Source organism: Balaenoptera borealis (assembly GCF_965194805.1).
Source record: "Balaenoptera borealis genome assembly, chromosome: 7".
NCBI lineage: Eukaryota > Metazoa > Chordata > Mammalia > Artiodactyla > Balaenopteridae > Balaenoptera > Balaenoptera borealis.
The window spans coordinates 16,441,271-16,464,946 of record NC_138864.1 but is presented as its reverse complement, the minus strand read 5'-3'; the positions used below and the strand labels follow the sequence as shown (position 1 = coordinate 16,464,946).

The following is a 23,676-nucleotide window of genomic DNA, read 5'->3' as shown; positions in this document are numbered from 1 at the left end:
ACCACAGTTTGAGAAGTAATTACTGTGAATAATAGAAAAATAAAGATGGCCACTATTAATGGATTTGCAATGATTATTTTCTGTAAGACGTGTTATAGAGTGTTCTTATTTTCATGTGTTCAGCATAGCATTTTTGACTAACAAGAAAAAATTATCTCAGCTGTGAGGCTGGCCTTATCAGGAGTTATTTGGCTTAACCTGGCAATTAGGTTTGATTTTAATTATGTTAATGAAAGGTAAAGATATTCATAGACTAGAAATTAAAATAGAGTTCATTAGCAGAAACAATTCTGAATATTTTTGCTAATTATATTGTTGCATATCATTCAAATAAATGAAAAAGCCATGCCAAACAATTCTCTATGGAAATAACCAAGAGGAAAATAGAATTAATCCCTACAACAAAAGAAAAAACAAACATGGCTCATGTGTACGCAGGGGTGGTATTCAAAATACTTAACAACAGCTAAGCCTGGACCCTCATCAAAAATGGTAGGATGCTAGCCTTGACATCAGAGCAGTACTGTTGAAGGTGCCTCCTGATCAGCTGTTAGACCTTTATATTTTGGATCATTAGAAAGTTCAGTGGGATCCCAAGGAGGTATAGAGGGCAGCAAATATTGAGTAATTAATATATTGATATTTTAGTAACCAGTATGGATGTACTAGTGCACACAAGCTGAATATCTGCCATAGGAAATACCTACTAACCCATTAGTAAACGTCTTATTCATTTCCCAGTAAACTTTACAAATGGAATCTGTCTAACTGTGGCCTTCACCATCAGTATTAATTTATTAGCCCAGAGCAGGTACAAAGGAAGAAGATACCAGGTACAATGCTATATAAACACCCTTTGGACATATCTGAGAGTTCCATTTCTGGTAGTGGGAAGATTAGCTTGTAGTTTACCAACCTTCAATTGAATAATAAAAATAATAAGTTTGGTAAATTTAAAAAATCTGTTTGAAGAGCACTGAGGAACTACCAAGAAAGCTAGGCCTTTAAGGGTCAACATCTCAAAGGGAAGGGAAATGTACTAAAGTGACACCTATACACTGGTTCATTTTGCCCACCTAAGAAAGTACCATTTTTGATGCACAGCATAGAAGCCTACCAGAAAGTGGTTACTTAGAGCTTTCACCAGTTTTACTGGGTTTGAGTTTAGGGATTCTTAAGGCAGTCTGGATTAAGGGGCCAAAATCTCAGAGAAAAGTGAATATTAGAGATAAACATAAGAAGACTAAAAGTTGGCGAAAAGAAGGCAAACCAGCTAGGGATCTAGGGACCCAAGGACCGACATGGCAGTGAGTTCCCTGGGATTTCTTTTTGCCTCATGTATCCCCAACGGGGTGTTGAAAAAGCTGGCAACCAAATAATTCTAAGGCAAAAAATCCCACAAAAAAAACGAAAAAAACAAGCCCCAAGGAACGCCTATTCTATCTTGCCAAAGGACTAGAAAAGGTGCAGACCAGAATGACAGAAGACTTTTCAGGCTTTTCGACAATAACCTCCCTACTTCACTCAAATACACACACATACACACATACACACACACACACACACACACAATCCCACTCCCACCTCTGTCAGGAAAGACAAAGTAGGAGGCCTAGAGTTCTGCCCTTACCCAGCTGAAATAAGAGCCTTTCCACAACACACACCCATAATAGGTTGGTGTCAGAGAAGGCCAGGAAGGGTGCCTGGACCTTCATTCCTGCCTGGCTGTAATGAAGACAGCCCCAGTGGTGAAAGTGGAGACCCATGAGGAGCATGGACCTCCTTTCCCACCCAGTGGTAACAAGGCATTCTTCCCCATGCATGCTGGAGTGGTGTCAGAGGAGGCCAGGTAGAAAGCCTGAACTTTAATTATCTTCCAGTAATGGTAAGCCACGTGTTCCACCTGCCATGTCACTGGAAGCTACATGGATAGGAGTAACCAGGCACTCTTTTTCCTATGGGCCAGAGTGGTATCTGCAGAGGCCTAGTGGGGAACTTGAACTTCCACCCCTGCTTAGCAGCATTGAGGAGCTTTCTCCTATCTCTTTTGCTGCCATCACCACAAGGTGTCACTGGATACCAAGTGGGGAATATGGGCTTCCACCACCACCTTGAAGTAATGAGGCAGTACCTCCTTTCCCCTGCCATAACAGATTTAAATAACATCTAGAGTCTCGTAATACCCATGATGGTCTAGGATACAATAAAAAATTACTCTGCATCCCAAGAATGAGGAAAATCTCAACTTGAATAAGACAATCAACAGACGCCAGCACTGAAGAGGCACAGATGTTGGAATTATCTGACATAGGTTTTAAAGCAGCCATCATAAAAATGCTTCAACAAGCAATTGCAAACACACTTGAAACCAAGGAAAAAGTAGAAAATCTTAGCAATGACATAGAACATCTATGCAAAGAAACAGAACGTATAAAGAAGGACCAAATGGAAATGATAAAACATATTGAGCCTATAAAGTTTCCATTCTCTTCAGATGAATCTCTGTGTGGGATGGGGTGTATATTCAAATTCAGACATTTCTCACATTTGTGTCAGCTTTTACTTCCCAGTTATCCCTCTCATGTTTCTTCCTTCTCATCGCGGTTCAGGTAGGGCTGCTACTTTCTCCCTTGGTCAATGAGGAATCACGAGTCTATTGAAGTCTCCTGGCCAACGAATTTAGTTCAGGGTTAGGCACATAACCAGATAAGATAATCAGAGAAAATTCTGGAATTCTTGCTGTAACTATTGGCAAAGACACCTCTTTTTCATCTGGAAGTTTGTACCTCCTAATCTTCTTCACCTATTTTGCTTGTCTCCCAAAACAAAACAGAAACAGACTCATAGAAACAGAGAACAAACTGGTGGTTGCCAGAGGAGAGGGGCTTGAGTTAGGTTTTGAGTTAGGTCACTTGCTTCTTAAAAAGCCCCCCAAAATAGAGAATTCTAAAGAGAAAATGTCTATTTTATATTATAATTCTATTGATTAAAATATAGAAAGAAACAGATTTTTTTTTTAAGATTTTTTTTTTTTTTGATGTGGACCATTTTTTAAAGTCTTTATTGAATGTGTTACAATATTGCTTCTGTTTTATGTTTTGGTTTTCTGGCCACGGGGGATGTGGGATCTTAGCTCCCCAACCAGGGATTGAACCTGTACCCCTTCATTGGAAGGCGAAGTCTTAACCACTGGACCTCCAGGGAAGTCCCGGAAAGAAACTGATTTTTATCCCGTACCCTTTGTTTCAAAGCACTGCACCAGGTGTTATACTGATCAACTTACCTAATCCCCATAAAACTCAATGTGTGGTGAGTGTGATTTCCACATTGAACAAATGAGTAAAGAACAATGCTCAGAAAGGTTAGGAAAGTGTTCAAGTTCCCTTGATTAGTAAATGCCGGAGGTAAAATTCAAGGTCAGAAATGGCTGATCCCAAAGACTGCCTTCAAAATAAGATTTATCTGTGTATATATATATATGAGGAAGATAAAATGTACTGCAAGCAATTTCTCCATCATTGAATTTGCACTGCTGTTGCACAACTTTTAGATATATACTAATATGAAAAACCAAATACTTAGTTAAAAGCCAACATATAAAGAGAAGGATTTTATTAAAATATCTTTGCTCTGAAGTTCTAATTCAGATTTAAAGAACAATTCCAATGGATAATAGAATAACAGGATGGGCAGTAGAAATTATTTTCAGACAAATAAAATTAATTTCAATGCAGTAGTGAAATAATTCAAGAATTTTATGTCACTACATCTTTACTTCTGTGCACAACTCTGATCACTTTACCTTAGAAAAATATAAATTTGAGATATCAGTGATTTTTTCAGGAGCACTCCAACTTATAGGGTGATGAAAAAATATATGAGTGTGATCTGTTTTAAATAGAGTATTGTATTCTGTCCTTAGACAATGACTGATGGTCATTACTTCCATCTATAAGCAATGAATTACATTGCTATTTTGATGCCGTCCTTTTATTTGCTAGTCAAAGAATAGTACGAATGATTGAAAGGATTTATAAAATGAGGTAGCTGAGATTTGTTCTTATTTGTTTCCAGCTGAAAGCATAATACACTTAATACTTCCAGGATATGGAGGAGCTAACAGATGTCAAAAGAGCAGAGAAAGCTATTTTGCAAAGATCGTTCAAAAGCCAAACAAAAATCTTTTCTCTTACAAAATTCATAAACTTTATTTATAAGACATTAATTATATTTGACAGAAAATGCATTTGCTGTTTACATAAAATGTATCTTTTCAATTAAGAAAATAAAAGTTGTTATGATAAAGGTAAGACCACTGGATTAAAATCAGTGTAACATAAGTTTGTCTTCATCAAGTAACCGTTACTGTAAACTATTTGTGTAACTCTTTACTGTCTACACAACATAGACAAGTAATTTTGCTTAAAGATGGAAACAAAATTATTAAAAATCAAAGAATGTTTTTACTGACTAGTTTGCTTAACCATTGTTCTAACTGATCTGAGTTTCCAGGAACTACCATTTCATGCTGGATATTTTATTCCATAAATGCAGAGACTGGGGATTTACTTTAGTGATCAGAGGTCTGTAAGGCTTGCTAACTAGATCAAGTTGGTATGCTTGAAAGAGTAACCATAATGTTGCACATTAGAATTGTTTAAGAGCAAGATGGTAGTTTGAAGGAATAAATTTCTTAATACTGTTTCCATAGGTCCCATGTAAACAAACAGTAGAATGTTGGCAAGTTTTTGCAATCAAGGCCAATGTTTAATAAAGGCAGGAAGGAATAAAAAATGGAAATATTATTCCTGGATTTACATTTTGTCTTACCTCAGTTCAAATTCCTACTGTTAAAACAATCTAAAAATACATTTAAGATCTCACCTGGGCTGCCACCCTGCTCTTATAAACATGTTACTTTAATGAATTGGTTTGTTTCTGACAGATGCTCCCTTTGGAATTAAGAATACTATGAACACAGCACCTATTTGGCCTTACACACTTCTATCTTATTTCTCTGTCTTATTGGTCTAGTCTCTCATTTTTCTGGGGAAATTCCTCCCCCACACATGGAGATTGTGAGCAACCAATTTGATCCTGCCCCTCTGCCCACACTTGATTGGTTAAGGGTTGACCCGAGATGGGTAAATAGAAGGCATTACACGAAATTTTGCAATTACAATGGAAGAAAGAGTTCCTATCTGGTGGCCAGAGCTGCACTGATGTGATTTTTTTTAAGTCACATTAAATCTATACATCTATCTTAAGACACATCATGACTTTAGAAATATGAACACGTGCTCCTGTCTTAGAATAGAAAAGAGCAATGTATATTTTAAAAGTTTTCATCTGAAACAGGGCTAGGGTGGTGAGCTAGGGAGTTTTACAGAGGCAATGTCACCTGTGCCCATCACAATCCCATACAAGTACCATCAGCCCAATTGTCAGGAGACTCCTGAAGCCATTGACCTTGTCCACAACACTGGTCATTGTCAACAGACTTGAATATTCTGAGCTTGTATTGAAAACCATCCCTTTGGTGAGAGAAATATTTCAAGGGATCTTCAATTGACCTAACTCCCCTTGTCCGGATTCTGCATTCACGAGCAACCTATCAATTCCCCAAAAGAAAATATGCTGATGGAATACACTGGACTTAAGGTAGCTATCTGGTCCGTGTGACCATGGTTGCTATTGCAGATTGATAGAGCCTCTTCTTCTAATTGTGTTTCCATGTCGTTGACTATAGGTGGAGAATGGGCCAATCATGAAAACATGAATATTTGTGCTCCATGTGACAGCTATATACATTAAGGAGTGGCAGTCTGGTGTCTATTTCAGCCTTAAAGGCAGTTTGATTTTGAGTGTATCTGCTTTCTTGGGACAGAGAGCTGATAAGAACCAGGTTCTGGGTCTTTGAAGCACAAGGCTGGATCTAGCTGGAATTCACTTAGACCAACAATGTTAAAATCTGTCAGTGTATAAAGATCACCTGGAGAGCTTTGTAAAAGTATGATTCCTGTGCTTGGGATTCTGATTCAGTAGAGTAGGTGTGGTACAGCTATTCACATTTTTAAAAACACTCCCTGGATGGGTCTGCTGTATAGATGTGTTTGGGAACCACCAGCTTAAAATCTGTCTCTATGTGATATTTCAGATGTACTTCTTTTTACTGATTTTTTTAAAAGCCATAATTAGATTTAGTGAATTACTGGATTTGCCTGTGTTATACTCATATATATGGCCCTAGATGGAATCTCTAATTGAGTAACCATAGTATTTCTGACTTTGTAGGAGAGGTGAAGGGGGCAACGGCAACAAAAGTAGCAAGTGGCAGTGGCAACTTTGATGTGGTAAATAGTGCACTGCTCCCTTCCCTAGAGACTTCCATTCAGAAATGATTAGTGACGGCCCTACCCTTAACATTAATGATATCCTATCTCTAGTTAGTCACTTAGCTGATCAGCTTCTCATTTGCTTTACTTTGTTTTCATGATTGCAGAGTATTTTATGTGGTCATTTGCACTGACTAGTAGCATACCCTTGGCTTCACTTTTTAAAAAAATTTTATTGAAGTAGAGTTGATTTACAGTGTTGTGTTAGTTTCAGGTGTACAGCAAAGTGAATCAGCTATACACATAAGTATATTAAAAAAGGGTATAAATGAACTTATTTACAAAACAGAAGTAGAGTCATAGATGTAGAAAACTTACGGTTACCGGGGGGTAAGTGGTGGGGAGGGATAAATTGGGAGATTGGGATTGGCATATACACACTACTATATATAAAATAGATAACTAATAAGGACCTACTGTATAGCACAGGGAACTCTGCTCAATACTCTGTAGTGGCCTACATGGGAAAAGAGTCTAAAAAAGATTGGCTTCATTTTTTGCTCTTGAGAAGTCGGCTATCTGTGTTCCTTTGCAGGAATTTTTTTCTCTTTCTCTCTCTATTGCTCAATTTAAACTTTTTTCTTGGCCTTTTTTTTTTTCTTTCAGTTTTACTGAGCTGTGTCTGAATATGGATTTATTGATTTTTTTTTTTTTTTTTTTATTATCTTGGAATTTGTTAGGCTTCCTGAATCTGAGAAGTCAAGTCTTTCACCAATTCTGGAAAATTCTTCCAATGTGGACTCTATATTCTCTCCTTCTGGAGCTCCAATTAGATGTGTGTTAACCCTTAACACTTTATCTTTCATATCTTTTAACTTCTCTTTCATATTTTTAAATTCTTTGTTCCTTCCATTGTATGCTGAGTAGTATCTTCAGTTCTGTTTTGCAATTGACAAATGCCTCTTCAGCTGTGTCTAATGATGTTTAATTTTTCCACTGAGTTTGTAATTTAATGATTTTATTTTTCACTTTTAGGAGGTATGTTTTCAAATACTTCTGATCATTCTTTGATCATTCTGATCAAAGACTTTTGCTTTTTTCTTATAACTTTGATTCTTCCTTTTATTCCTTTAAACATATTTATATACTGCACCTGATAATCTAATATCTGAAATAACTGAATATCTCTTTGTTTGCTTGTTTTGCTCTCTTATTTTCAGGTGTGTTTTGTGTGTTATGTTCATTGGGACTTTGTCGAAATTCTTTGAGCCCTAGATTGAGAGCACTTTCCTTTGTATTGGATTCTGGTAGACATATGGCACTTCAAACCTAATGACTCTTTAAACTACATTTCACCTCATAGTTTTTGTGACTGTCAAAATGGTATGAATTCAAGCTTCAAACCTGTATGAGGACTGACTTGTGATTATACATTCTCAAGGAAATTATTTTATTAATCTTCATCAGAATGAGACATAGAATCTTGCTTGCCATTGTGCCATGTGAGGTGGATAATTTACCATTTTATTGAGCTTATAACAGTTTGGGTGGATCTCAGCTTTATGGAATATGGGGCCCAAATATGACTTCTCACCTTACACAACCCTTAGGCTATGTCTTCTATTATTTAGTGGTCATTTATACCATAACTGTAGGACAGTAAGCAATGGTAAATGTTCTTGGGGCAGCTGCTGGCTTCAGAATTCACTGAATTAACTTTTTATGATTTTCTCTGTTTATTGGGTCCTCCCTACCTCCCCCAAGCCCTCCCTACCCCCCCACCAAAGGATTTCTTGTCCTTTCTTGTTAACTCAGCCATACATGTAAACTATTTTAAAAATATATCCTAACATTTAAAAATATCTTTTATCAAGAGGTTTTTCATGATAGTTAATCCACCTTATTTCCATAACCAGAAGTTCCATGTCCTTTTTAAAATTTAATTAAAAGTTTTTTTTCATTCTCCAATTCTCATTTCATGCCACAGACATTTTGAGCAATCAGACAATACAAAAGTTCACAGAAATCTTAATATATGGACATACATTGGAGGTTCAATTCCAGACCACTGCAATAAAGCAAATATCACAATAAAGTGAAGCACACGGGGGTTTTTTGGTTTCCCAGTGCATGTCAAAATTATGTTTACACTATATAATCGTCTATTAAATATGCAATAGCATTATGTCTAAAAAAACAATAAAAATACCTTAATTAAAAAATACGTTATTGCTAAAAATTGCTAACCATCATCTGACAATGCAGGGATGCCACAGACTTCAATTTGTAAAAAACACATTATCTTCAAAGTGCAATAAGGCAGAGAGCAATAAAACAAGGTATGCCTGTACATCTTTTCTAATACCCTTATTTTTTTTTTTCTATCGAGTAAATATATACCTAAAATAATACTTTCCAAAGTGAGTTCTGTAGAACACTAATCTGTAATTACATGGTCAAATAAGCTTGGGAAACACTGAGTTAAACAAAGTTACAGATTTCCTTAGTGAAGAAATTGTGTGTAATATGCGTGTGCATCTTTGAGAGTAGGGTAACTCATAGGATGGGTGTACTTCCGGAGCCACTTGAGGAAAGCTGGCATGAAGTAAAAATGACCTCCCTAAGACCAAAGAAGTAGTTGATAGCAGAATCAAGACTAGAACCCCATTCTTCTGACTTTCCCTTCCTCTTTATTATGACAATGGAGCATTCTGTAAGTAGCTACTATTCCCAGTAGTACCCCATCCTCAAATTGAGATGCTTTTAGAGCCTGTCTTCTTTCACTAAGTGACAGGAACGTTGGCATCATTCCCGAAAACAGCTAAATAGGAATGCTCCAGAAGTTCTTAAGGAAAATAAAATCTGAAGTAGAAAAGCAGGGGTTCCAGGTCTTGACCTGAAGTAGAAAATTGATATTTTAATAGGGTTCCCATTCAAATCAATGCAGAGATCTTGTCATCTTATCTGATTTTTAAGAGGGTTTGTGCTCTCCTGAAAATCATAGTTTTTACTTGGCAGGAAGCAAACTCCCAAGAACAAGTTGTGACAGAAAACTTTTTTAAAAACTACTTTTGGATTCCAACCAGCAGAATGTGCACAGTTTCTGACTGTTAGTGTATTCTTCCCTCTATTACCCAGAAAATGGACTGTGGGAACTTGGGAAGGTGAAGTGCAATGTTATTTACATTTTTGTGCCAAAACATTATGAAGCGAAATAGTCAAGCATTCTGAGTGAGTGCAGCGTATGAAAATTAATAGGAACATTTTGAATATGTGATCTTTTCCTTGAAGCAATATAAATGAAAAGGGTCCTGTCGAGGTAATTTTTCGACTTCTTTTAAATGTTTCTTTTCTTTTTTTTAAACACTCTTAGTTGTTTATAATAACCCCTTTGGATCCTAGACCTCAAAGTTCTTTCCTTTCAGAATTTCCCTTTCTGTGTTTGTCTGTGTACCAAAAATACTTTTCAGGGGGAAAAAAAAAAAGATGGTGCCTTGAGTCCACTAAATAGTAAGTGATGTCTAATAGCACTGAAATAGGACAGTGAGGGTGAGTATCGGGTTTGGAATCCAGTTGGTTGGTGTCCCCTGTAGCCATAAACCCTTGTAAACAAGTGGATATATACAAAGGGATTCCAGGGGGATGAAAACATTATAGATGTTTTAAGGAGAGAACTTCTAATTGAAAGGTAGGGAGTGACCTCAGCATTTCTGAGAAGGTGTTTTGTAAGATGGCAACTTGGTAGATTTTTGCATTAACAGGAAGCATATTCTGGAGAATTCATAATAATGAGAAAACAGAAGAGGAAGAGAAGAAGAAATATTGAACTTTTACTCTCTGTTAGGTACCAGGTTAGGCACTGGTCATATATCATCGTATTATTGTATTTGTACATCAAAAGCTGGGAGGCTGCTTCTATCATCATTATCCCTATTTTATAAATGAGGCTTAGAGAACTACCAAGCTAAAGTAACACGTTCAGAATCTTACACCATAAATGGCAGATCAGGGATTTGAACCCAACTTTTTTTTTCTGACACCATAGCCCTGGTCTTCATCACAAAGCTGTATTGCCTTCTACAGCAGGTGTGGCTACAGTCCATATCTTTTTTTATATCTTTGCCATTTTGGAGAAAGAGTTTGACTTTATGCAGTGACTCGAAACCAGTGAACCAGTGAAAGCCTGGCGCCAACTGGTAACCCCAGCGGTTTGGGCGTGAGGCAGGTGCTGAAAAGAGAGGATGGTGGTGAGTGGAGAGCAGCAATGGATGAGCCCCTGGCCGGTCCCTGGGGATGAGCCAGGGGCAGCCTGGAAGCTGAATGTCCAAAGAACAAGGCACGGTAGAGCCAGGGTTGACTGGGGTATGAGCAAAGTCGTAAGTGGATCAGGACGTTTCTGCAAAAGCATTTTCTAAGTTTCCTCAATCTGTAGCCTACAGGGTCATGACTAAGTTTCCTCAATCTGTAGCCTACAGGGCAAACTGAGGGGTCTCATTTAAGTCCTGTGATAACTTTTCCTATGTCTGATAGGATAGAGAGCAGAGTAGGTGATGCACAGTTTAATTCTATGCATTTTAGGTTAGTGTTTATGAAATAGCACAACATGAACTGATTTTTTAAACTATAAAACTAACCTTTGATATCAGTATTTAATTTAAAGTACACAGCAGTGGGCTCTCGTAATAGCCCAAGTTAAAATATGTACCTCCCTTATTTTCTCACAAAAAAACCTGCATCCTAGGCAGGTCCTTATAAACCAGTTTTTCATTTGGAAAATATAACCACTCCCTTCATAATATACAACTCAGTTATTTCGGTTTCGTAGCTCAAGATCTCTCAGATTACACGGGTCATCTGTCCTCTGAAATCCCTTCCTCTTCCCGTGCGTGGTCTCTGAATTATGGGTCCTATCGGTCACTGTCGCTAGAAACTTTGCAGCCATCCTAAGCTGCTTCTTTCCCCTCAATCCCCACATCCATCCGGTCAACAGAATCCTCAGTTCCAAGTCCTGTACTCCTCTCAAGTCGATCCCTTCCTCTCCGTCACTAAATTTCCCATCCTATCTACCTGGTAGGCGAATGGACTTTCTCATGTCCACTGGTTTGAGTCAGGCACTGATTCCCAGCCCAGTTTATTGTTTTCAAGCTCCCAGGATCGCACGATAAAAAGCATGGATCCCGGAAGGAATGGCCAGGGGTTGCTTTGCTTAGAAGAAGTGATGCAAATAAGTGGTAGGTACTTTTAAGATTCTGGGCCTCTCAATATTAGATTGGCCCCCTGTATACCCTTGACCTACAGGTCAGAATTCAAATGCCATAGCCTAGAGTACAAAGACTTCATAAGCAGGACCCTGTCCACCTTCCCTGCCTGTCTTGCCCCACTCCCAAACTCTTGCTGCATGCATTAGCCACTCAGACATATTTGCAGCATTGTGCAGATGCATGGCTTCATGGTATTTCCTCTACTTGGAGTGCACACCAGGAAAGCTGTAATCCCTCCTTCAAAATTCAAGCATCAGCAACTTTGACGGACTCCCCAGCCACACACAGATTCGCCAAGCTGCCTTACACTCCTTACACCTCCTAGCAGTTATCAGACTGTGTTGTAATAATAACTTGCTATGATGTCTTCCTCTCTACCCAGTGACTTCCTTGAGTGTAAACCCGTATTCTATTTATCTTTTATCCCGAGCTCCTTGCATAAAGCTTGGATCAATTAATGCGTATGTCGAATGAATGAGTGTGCTAAGATTAATTAATTATGACGAATGACTCTGGCACAGATACAAATTCTGTTGTTTTATGTGGTGCACTCCTTTTTGTGAGTTACTTTGAGATCTGTACAAATGAATAAATATAAATAAAAGAAAACTATGTGTTTAGGATTGCTGAGGCAGAACATTAAGACAGTGAGAAGATATAGGAAAAAATTTTTAAGTTAACCGTAGTAAAAGGTAAAGTCAGCATTCATCACTTGCTAACAGAGCTTTAATCACAATAAGAAGTGAATTTTAATCCGTTTTAGCAAACAATACCTCCTAGTGCTAGTGGGTACCATTTCAAAGTGTTTTGGTGTCTTGGATTTTAAATAAACATACATTGTTTTCTCTAATGCTCTAAGGTTCAAATACCACTGTTTATTTTCTCTTTATCCTACATGCCTTGTGGACGCTGCTTAATCTCTCTGAGCATCATAATCCTTACCTTAAAGTGAGGGAAATGAAACTTACCTCACAGAATTATCATAATTATCATGTGGATCCAAGGAGCTAAAATACCTAAGTTCCTCAAACACTGGCTGACATAGTTAGCACTTAGTAATAAATGTTGCTTTCTCTTTTGTTTAAAAAAATATTTTTGTTAAATGGACTCTACCCCCAAAACGTTAGGTTCACAAATAGGTAATAACTTGTCATTCCTTATTACAAACTACCCTAGCACCATTGTAAATCTCTGCAGATCTTTGCTATAGGGAGATGGCTGTTGACTACATGGATGAATGGCTTTGCTCTACTAGAGGATGCCCACAGCCATCTTGGACAAAGGGACTCCTACAAGGCAGAGTAGATCCTGGGCCCAAACCCATCTCCAGTCACATCTCCAAAGTCCCGAAAGATTGCCAGAACTGCTTCTCCCAAGCAGGGAGTCTGGAGCCAGCCGCCCCCTTCCCTTTGTGCACCATAAAGCCCTTTGGATCTCCTGGAATTGGCCCTCTGACTTATCCACACACTTAAACCAACACATTTTCATTTTAACGGACATCAGGGTTATTGCAACATTTTGATAGATGTGCTTAGGAATAGCGTGCTACTTTTGAAAACTTCTAAAGAAAGGGTATGAAAAATATCCTGTGTGTTTTGTTTGAAATATTGACAGAAGTATGTTTTCTTAAAGAAAATTATCCAAACAACCAGAAGAAAAGACAGAGGCAAGGGATAGGCCAGGGTGGGTTGGTTGATAGTTGACATGTGAAACCCTTTACCATTAATAAAATATTTAGATTATTTGAGCTAAGGAGGAAATTGCTAAGGATTAGGTTTATAGCACTTGACCACGTCTCAGAAGTGCTACTCTGTAAGACTTGTCAAAGACAGAAAAAAAAAACCAAAAACAGGGGAAAGCAATCCCATTAGGAAACCTGGGTTTTGTATCCTGTCGTTTATTACATTTGTCAGTTGAGGCAGTAAGGATTATGGCAGTAGATTTATTAATTTTTCAGAAAACCTGGCATGGAGAAGCCTTACCCTTGGCAGTAGCTTGCGAAACACAGTGAAGGAAGTTTGTGAAACAAGCAGAATACTGAATACCTGCCGCGAAAAAGTCATTACCATCGCGAACCTGTCACAGACAAAGCCAGGTAACAAATTTAGGAGGGACTCTCTTCCGGAAAATCAGCAAGATTTTCTTCAGAATCTTTTTGTCCAAAGGAACATTCTTTCTTAGTACAAGTGCGAGGGTGGCTTTAGTCACCGTGGGCCTGGAAAATGACACTGTGCTCCAGGCAGACATTGGTTTTCATTTCTGACATTCAAGAGTCTTTGTCATGAGTGTCCAAAGATTCATTCTAGCCTACCTGGCCAAAAAGCAGGATGTACTCCTCTCCTTTACATGATGGTGGGGTCTGAGCTGTCTGGCAGCCTCTTGCTAATGTTCTCTGCCCTGAACGGTAGGGGTGGCCTTGTCTGAGGGTGTCTATGGTCTGGGGCATTGCATTCATGTTCTTGTAGGGCCTTTGCTGTTCCTGCTAGATTCCACAGAGACCAAGGTTTCTTTTTTTTTTTTTTTTCTGCCACTGCTCACCATAGATTCAAGTTTCTCTGTTTCTTTATTTTCTACCCAAGAAGGTGTACAGGGTTTACAGACGGCGCTATACTGTGTACAGAAGTTGAAACCAGAGTCCTAAATTTACAGTGTCTGCTATTATAGAGAGTGGTTTACTGTATCTCAGGCTTTCTTTTAAGCCCTTTACAAATATTAAGTGAATCATATAGTCCTTACACTAGCCCATGAGGTAGGTGCTATTATTACTACTATTCGAGAGAGGAGGTAACCGAGACAGAGGCAGTTAGACGGCATGGCTAAGGTCACACAGCCAGTAAGTGGCAGCTGGATTCAAGTTCAGTGAGTGGCAGCTGGCTTCATGTTCCCAACTCCCTTGCTATGCTGACCTAGAGCAGTCCCACGGTTCTGGTTGTCTGCATTTCATGTGAACCAGATCAGCTGTCCACGTGGAGGATGGTTCCATTGTGAGTATACATAGGGGAAAAGGGAAAGACAACACATGTAAGGAAGTGCATAAGTATCAAAAGTTTCTAAACACTCTCCTGGATGGAGTCAAAAAGATTGACTCCATCAAGGTCCTCGTACTTGAGCGTGCATACACATCCCCTAGGGCATTTATTAGCTTTGCCCCCATTTGCAGGAGTTTCTGATCCAGCATGTCTTGGAGCCTGGGGTCTACATTAATGTAATCACTCCCATCAATTCAGAACATCTTGAGGGCGCCTGAGATAGATTTCATTAGAGACCTGTGCCTTGTACTCACAGGCTTGGTTTATTTCAGAGAGGATGGAAAGAAACTAAAATTTTATCCTAAACATCTCCCCTGTCTTCTGGAGGTGTCCTAGGTAAGAAACTTTGTAGAACTCAAGTTCATCTTCCTGGGCAGGTTTCACTTGGGCAGTGAGGGAAGGGGTTTGAAGAAGCTGGCAATAGTCTAAGATCTTAACCAGGAAAATGAAGACTTGATTTTTTTCAAGAGAGGATGTCCCTTCTTCCGGGAGGCACAGCAGATGTCTGTGTGCTCCTCTGAGGAAGTAAGTTTAGAAATGAAAGCTTGTGGACATTTCAAATTGGGCTGAACTTTAAACTCTTATTTATGTATCTTGGGCATAGGAATGGGGGAAAAAAACAACCCTAAAGATGTTATGTAATGTATGGTTTATCAGACGTTCTTCAGGCCCCTGTGAGCCAGGGTAGATGCAACTAAAAATGCCCTCACAATTGAGCTCGATGAGGATTTGACCTCACACGTGAGCCAATACAGCTCTTTTGAACCAGAAAAGAACTGGCTTATAGTCTTGTATCCCTTCTAGCAGACGTTAGGCATAGCCTCAGAGAAACCCAATCATTAAAATGAAAAGAAAACAGAAACTGTTTCCTATGACATGAATTTAAAGAACAGGCTTCCTTTTTTTTTCCCCTTGAATAGAAACAGTGAATTGAAGTGGAGTAAAATTAAGCTAAATAAGAGGAAACAGTGAAATTTTGTAGACTGTGGAATAGTCTCTCTGGGAACATTTTGGAAACCCCATCACTTAGTCATTTCAAACTAGACCAGACAAATTACTTGAAGATACGCTGTGAGAGGCAGGGTTGTAGAGAATGGGTGAATGAACTTTTTCTCTATCCCCTATGGAAATTTCCTCAGTGGTGTCAGCACTCTCACACACACACACACACACACACACACACACACACACACACACACACACACACGGTCATGCACTTTCAGATTGTCTCCTTTCTGACTTCTCAATTTGATCATCACCAAAATAGTGTTTTAAAACTTCAAAAGCCTCTTTCTACCGATGGGTCTACATTCACTGTCTATTCTGATCCCCCTTGTCCTTCATTATGGATTAGGTTTTCTGTTCAGACTATAAAATCCTTCCGAGTTCCCCTTTGTCATTTTTAAAGCCGTGTAACCACCTTCCCCCAGTGTGTCCTAGTGATTCCAAGTAGTGAGCAGAAGTGCTTCCTCTCTGAGACCCACTGGGGAACCAAGAGGACAACCCAACTCCCATCAAGTGGGGATATGCAGAAGCTGTGCATTTCATCAGGCTCGCTAAAAATACCCACCATAAAACCACTGAGCATCCTTTGCATCCCTTGGGTAGCACATACTTTCATGGCTAGCTGGTGGAAAGCACAGTATTGAAGAGCCAACTTCTTGCAAATTTGAAGCTCAAAGTGGGGACATTCAGTGTAACCATTTGCCCTATTTCCAATTCAGAGTTCAGCCCACTTTGCACCAGAAGATCTATAAATGACTGGATTTCATTTTTTTTTTTGTTCTATTTTGTGTTTGCTACAATAAGAAATTTGAATGAAATTAAAAGATTACTTATGGTTTTCCATTTAAACCTGTTAACTTTCACTCCCTGATTATGGGAAGTTAGAAATTGGTTCATGTTTCTTTTAAAAAGATACTTAGTCCAGGTTGTTGATCACAGCGAGATATAATAAAACTATCAAGTTTTATTTTCAATTGTAATTTTGTTTTGGAAGACAAAACTTTTCTGTTATACTTCATTCTTTTTCTTCTTCTCCTTGCTGCACATGGTCAAGATCAAGCAAGATTCTCTACTTGATCATGTAATAGTAAAATAATATAACAATATTTCTGATTATAGTAATAATAACAAACAGCTACCCTGTATAGAGTACTTACAGACATGCCAGACCTTGCTCTAAATCCTTCATTGGATATTGTTCCATTTTACCCTCACAACTGCTATCTCTATAAGAAAAATGTTCTCATTTTTCTGATGGGAAGATTGATCTCAGAGAGGTTCAACTATGCCTAAAATTATACAACTGGTGTAGCAGGAGTCAAGCCAATTTTTTCTGACTCCAAAGCCTGTGTCGTTAACTACCTGCCATATGCCTCAGAAAGACACATTTTCATTTAAATCTTAATGAAATCACATTTCCTGTGGTCCTTCCTTCCCTCACGTTGTGTCTTCTTATTCCATCCTCAAGAAGGAAACAGGAGTATCTTCCAAAATAAGATTTTTGAACTATTAAAAATTGTAGACACTATTATCATTAATTTTTTTGCCAGCTATTTAAAATAGTCACATACACAATATAATCATGCACCTAGGGAGAGATTTGTTTTAGGTGAACCGAAAGAAATCAAGCAGTAGTTCTAAAGAAAACCATATAGTAAATTGAAAACCATTTTTGGCACATTCATGCTATCGCATTTGGTATTTTTTAAATGCTAGTTTTATTCGAGAGTATAAAGCACATTATCACAATCCACAGTGGGCAGAGTAGTGCATTGATTACATTTGCTTTTGGAAGAGGAAGAAAAGAGTGATTTCTATGACTTTTTCTATCTAGTCATTTAAAAAGATCCGCTTCACTGCACGGAATTTAATCCATATAGTAGAGTGACTAAATGGAACATGGGATTTTGAGACAATAGTATTTTATTCATTGTTTCAAAGATGCTGATCATAATCACTTAGGAATTGATGATTGCCTGGAAAAGAAAGGCACCTAGACCTCATCGTGCCTTCCAGAAGCTTACACATTTTGGCGGCATTATACACCTAGTGCAGAAATCTAACATTGGACTTAAAACTAGAGAAGAGATGCTGAGCAAAAAATTAAGCAAATGCTGAACTGAACAATGAAGTATTGATATATTTGTTTATTTTCTCCACACCAAATAGAATGTAGGCTCCATGAGAGAGGACACGTGGTAATTTTTTAATTAATTGCTATCTCTCTAGCATCTAGAAAAGTACCTGGCACGTAAAAGATGCTTAATAAGTATTTCTTAGATAATGTGAACTTTAAGAGAAGGAATCCAGGGGATACTGCACCTCGCCCTGCATCTATTTCTATATTTAAGGGGGGCAGGAGTGGGATAGTCCTTCCTCTTCTTCTTAAGAATATGACTGTCCGGGCAGTTGCCCTTCTCAGACAAACAAACACATTCTTTCAGTGTAATCAACGTTGTGGGGATTCAAGGACTGAATATCTTAAGTGAAATCGTCTGTTAGAAAACATGATAAGGTATTCACAAACAAAGTCCTTGTCGTTTATATGTTCCGAATGATGCCCACCTTCCCATGGGTAAACACCGAGTCCTAAATTGCCGTAATAAAAGATCAGTGCCACTGTCATGGAAGTGCCGTGTTTCTCCCAGCTTGAGTGCAGAAAACAAATGTTGGCACCATGGGACTGATTCTGCACCCCTGTGGAATAATTTAATTCCATTAATAATGCTAGAAATGCTAAGAAAACAGTTTTAGGGGAAAAAAGGCAAAAATATGGGGGCATACGAAACCAGTCTTGTCATCTGAACTCCAGAATCCATTTGTTTTCCATTGTTTGCTGTACTTATTCTGGATCTGTTTTCACTTTTATTTGTGGTCAGCTTCGATATGTCTACACGAAAGCACACATCAGAAGTAAAATGACTCTGTCTTGTTATAGTATGACTTCAGACAGTTGGACAGTTTTAGGGTTCACTGGCTCCTGGATCAGTTTTCCCATGCCTGCATGAAGCATGCTAGTTAATAGACGGCAAAGAAAACAGGCATTGTCTTTAAAGGCCCACGCCTCCAACCCATTGAGCTAAGTTCTGGGCTCAAACCCTGTCCTTGGATCCTCGTGCATAGCTCCCTAGCTGAACTCTGCCCCCCAGAAATTCTCACATAATTTTCATTGGCTGCAGTGGGACTCATCCTGGTATGTCCACGGGTAGAATCTGGCTGGCTGCGTGTAACATACTGTTTGGGTTGGGGCACAAAGCTAGAAAGGCATTGTTTACTATTTATGTGGGCCTTCACCAATTTCTGGACGCCAAAACAGATGAACTCACTGCTTCTGAATAACTCATTCATCAAAACAGACATGAACATTTTTCTTCCTTGGGTTTAGTTAGAAAGAAAACCATTTGCTGGTTTCCTGTCTGGAAGCCAAAATATGTTTGGGGTTCTCCACTTCAACTCAAGCTGACCCCCAACCTGACCACACCTTAAAGCAACGAGACTTGCTTTTATGCAGAGAGAGGGGTATATGCAAGCTCTTGTGGCCATGAGGGTATGACAAAGACACTGAGACTGGTTTGAACCTTCTCGAAGCTTTTCTTACAAAGTTTAAGTTCTTGGAAACCATTTGGGGTGCAATCACTTTGGTATCATCCAAACGTGAATCCAGCCTAGGAAACTGTTAATGCCTCCACTGTCAGGAATCAGTAGTTCTTCTGTGCAGTTGACTTAATGGCAGCTGTCATTTGTTTCATGTCCTTGTGAAAAGAGCACATATTCCTTTGGGGTTGTTTTTAATATAAAAATGCTAGTGCTTTGCTTTTGAACATAGTAAATGGTTCCATGTGTATTATCAAGCTATTGTAGTAACATAAAATGAGGGTGTTGCTCTGACTTGGTCTAAAATCGTGTGTGTGTGTGTGTGTGTGTGTGTGTAATGTTATCTAAGGAGCCTCAGAGACAAACACCAGAAGTGTAGAGCAGTGAGAAGAAAAGGCCCCTTGAGACAGCGCATGCATCGTGGAAAGCACTTGGGGAACCTCCTGAGAAGCAATGAGTAGATACACTTCCAAACCCTCAAAAAATATCAAGCATCCAAGTGAAAACCATTAAGTTTAATGAGATCTTTTGTCTATAGAATAAAACTAAAAGCTTAAAGAAATTTCAAGTTTATAAGTACCTAGGGCTAGAGATTTTGGACTAAATTCCAGCTTTTAAGAAGAAGGATGTCTAAACCCTGCAGTATTGACAGGATTTTGTTCTCAGAGGATTCCAGGTGGTCCTGAAGAGTCAGTTTCAGGGTTTCATCAGACTCGTGGTCAAGACTTAACAGATGTTCACCCCAAAGTCCACCCTGTTTTAAATCTATTTTATCCTGTCCATGCCTCTATGAACGTTGAGTGTAATTTATTCCTGAGGAACTCTTTGAGTACTGAGATTCTATTCAAGACAGGTTTAGCCTTCTCCTCTCAACCATCATCATTGTAACCTCCCTCTTCAACCTGATTTTCCTCTCTTTTCTGGACTTTGTCACTCTTTTCTCTCAATTTTATAAAATTACTGAAACTAAATCTTGCTCTCTTATACTCATCCTTGGAGAATTATATCTTGGTTTTGTTACTCCCTCCCCTTTTATTTGTTTCACTAGGGAAAAAATCATTATGAATGTTTGTCTTGAGCTCAGGTTCTGATTTCCACAGATTTGAATTCAGAGTGGCTCTACCACTTAACCAAGTTGCTTAAGCTAGGGCTTCGCAACATTTTTAATGTCATGGAATATGTTTAAAAATGATAATATTTGTACAGATGCTGGGGTAAGAACCCTGGAGTAAACAATTGGGGCTGCTTGAGGCAGAGGCCAGAGAGTCTGGCCCAGCTGCCTTAAGGGATGAGATGATGAATATCTCAGAAGACTCCTAACCTAGTCTCCATGTAGAACCACTTCAACATTTATATATCAGTTTCCTGATCTGCCAAATGGAAATAAGAGGGATATCCACTACCTACCTCTTAAAGTTGTAAAGATTAAATGAGTTCCTGCATGTAAAGCACCTAGCACAATGCCCATCACCCAAAGGATGGTAATTAGTAATAGTAGTAGTAGAAGTCGTGGGAGCTTAGCAGCGGTTGCAGTTAACTGTTTCTTTATAATCTCACAAATTGGAGAGAATCATTGACAACCGACAGGCCAGTTCTATTAGCATTTTCAAAAAACAGATATTATTTGATGCCTAATGCTATAGAATAGTAAATCTTGATATGAGGCCTCACCTGATAGATTTTCAATAAACCAGGGCCACTGAGGAGGAGGAATCCGTGGAGAGCACCATGCCAAGGCAGGTAGAGTCTGGAGGAAATTACTCAGTTTCTCAGCAGGAATAAGCAGACTGCCCAAGGACCAGGTCATATAACTAAAACTTAGTCAATGAGCTGAGATTTAGGAAAGGATGGTAACCCTTGAAGAAGGGTCTATGGGAGGGAGCTGGACAACCAGACAGAAGCTCAGTACCATGAAGAGGCTAACTTGGGGGCAGTTTGAGTTTTGATGGAAGGGTGGAAGGGCCATGTAGCTACACTGGGCATGTCCCTAGGCCACCCTGCCCTTACCCTGTCTGCCAGCAAGGGAAAGCACTGGAGCAGACTTAGCAGTGGATTCCAAATCCCAGAGACCTGCTTAATTCCTGGGAGCATTGGCAGGACTCCTTTCTTGAAGACTGGCCCCCAGCCTCCCCTGTAAGCGGAGGATATCAGATAGCCTGCAGCAGAAGCCTGGGGTCTCGGACAAGTGGGAAGGGCTGTCTAGAAAACTAGGAAGCCTTAGATTTGAGAGGACTGTGTTCAGCCAGGTCTGAATACAGAGGCATCCATGTGCTTGGGCACTGTCTCCACCCTCATGGCCCAAACGGTCTACTTCAGCCATGTTCCCAGGGGACATTGCCTCCATTCCCCAAGCCTTACTCTTCTGAACTTCGCAAGGCCTAGTTGGTTTAAATTCTTTGCCCTTCCATTGTCCAAGCCTAATAAGGAAGTCAGTCAGCTGTGGGTTGGGATAAGGAGCTGGTGGTGAGGAAGAACATTCTTCCAAGGGCCTTTTGATCTTTAAGAGGCTGTAAGTGGCCCAATTCCCTGCTTTTATGCAAAAATATCTCTTGTATGTGTCATTCAAACAGACTGTTTTTCCTTCCCATGAGTGTAATTGTTGTCTCTTGACAATTTTATAGGAAACAGAATGCAGGCCATCCCAAAGTCAGGCAGAAGCGGAAAGCATCTGACTTTATTTTGCTCACCTCCCAGACTTTTCTTTCTTATTCATTGTTATCTGTCTTCAGGAATCACATATTTCAATGACAAGGCAAGCTACCCCTAGGCAGTTCATGCCTAGTCCTGACTCTGTCCCTAACCAACTGTGTGACCTTGGACAAGCTGCTTCACACCTTTGGGCCTCAGTTTTGTTATCTGGAAACTTAGCAAGTTGGACTTGATAAGGTAAATTTGATCAGCAGCATGTTATAGCTGTTGAAACATGATTTGAAGATGAATCCACCTAATTTTAAATCCTGGTTCTGTTACTTTGCCAAGTGACTCAACTACATCAAAGGCTCAGTTTTCTTATCTATAAACAAGGTTGTTATAAGGATTTTTAAAGATAATGCTTATAAAGTTCTTAACAGTGTCTGAATATTATAAGTGTTAAATAAATTGTAGCTCATATTATTTTTCCCATCTATAGTTTTTCATGTAAAATTTTATATAAATCTATTTTTCTTTACCATATATGCTAATACCTTTTTCTGTTAGTGTGGGCAAATCAAAATGGGCAATGGTGACTCTATATTTTATTCTACACATACAAGTACATCTGTGTGTGTACATGTATTCTCTCTCCCTCCCTCCCTCCCCCTTTCTTCCTTCCTTCCTTCCTTCCTTTCTTCCTTTCTCTCTTTCTTTCCTTCTCTCTCTCTCTCTCTCTCTCTCACACATACACACACACACACACACACACACACACACACACACACACACAGCAAAAGGTAACTGGATTTCCTACCATCAACAGAGTCTAGGATTAACTTAGGTAAAGAGGCATCATACTAGTATTTGGTTCCTCGAGCTCTTTCACAAATCCTTCCTTTTGAACCAATGGCCCATGAAGACAACAGGTGAAGTTTTAAGACTAAGGAGGTTGTTAAGGCCACTCTTCAGCAACCCCACTGTGTGCAAAAGTAAAGGTCCTCCCTACATATGGAATGAACAGAACCTTGATGAGTGAGGTCACCACAGCTCTACAGTATTAGCTATGGCCATTAACTTCAGAGTCACGCCCTATTTGGTAGGAGTCCCCAAATAAGTCAAATAAGAGCTGCATGAAGGTCTTGTAAGGAAAGACTCTGAGAAGGGGATGGGATGGGAGTCAGGAGGACGTGTTTGTCTTCTAGTGTCTTTTGAGAAGAGAGGTCCTTTTGAGGGGAAAGGTTTGGAGATTATGAACTACAGATGAACTATGTCTGCTGCACAAGCCCTCAGCCACTGCAGCCACCCGCAGCGGTGGCCCTGAGGGGACTCAGGATGAGAAGGAACATGATACCAGCCCTAGATACCTAAGCTGCATACCAAAGGAATGATTTCAATGAACCCAGACTCTTGCATCTTTCCGTACATAGAAAAGGGCTAAATTCCTTAACTTGAGATGTCTGATTTTCTTTAATTAACAGTCATCTTTTGATGTTCCCACTGCCTGGTGTTTGTTGCAGAACCCCGCGTATGTCCTGGCTCCTCCATTACCCCTTCGGAGCAGTCCCTCAGAGCGATCTGAGAGGCTGCTTCCCGGGCTTGGAGTCCTCAGAAAGACCACCAAATAAAACATAATTCTCAACTTTTAGGTTGTGCATTTTTTTCAGTCGACAGAACTAACCCCTCTGTTGTTCAATAATACATTTCCCAGTTTTAGTTGAGTGGGTTTTGATGCAGTTAGGAGGCTGGAACAGTGCAGGCAAGTCTGACTTTTCATTCGTTTAGTCATTTATTTATTATCTACTCAACATTAATATGTAC

At 39.3% G+C, this 23,676-nt stretch overlaps 1 protein-coding gene across 11 annotated transcripts in view; it reads left to right on the top strand.

The window, feature by feature from the left end:
• The window catches only part of SUGCT (succinyl-CoA:glutarate-CoA transferase), a 792,254-nt gene that overhangs the window by 621,165 nt on the left and 147,413 nt on the right, over nt 1–23,676 (top strand). Inside the window, exon 14 of one of the 11 annotated variants that reach the window (XM_082399854.1) lies at nt 13,554–22,609. The exons of the other annotated variants lie outside the window; for them this stretch is intronic. Within the exon in view, the coding sequence (XP_082255980.1) occupies nt 13,554–13,777 (224 nt within the window). The 3' untranslated portion in view covers nt 13,778–22,609. Of the gene's footprint in view, nt 1–13,553; nt 22,610–23,676 lie in introns of those variants that run through there. 11 annotated transcript variants of the gene reach the window in all.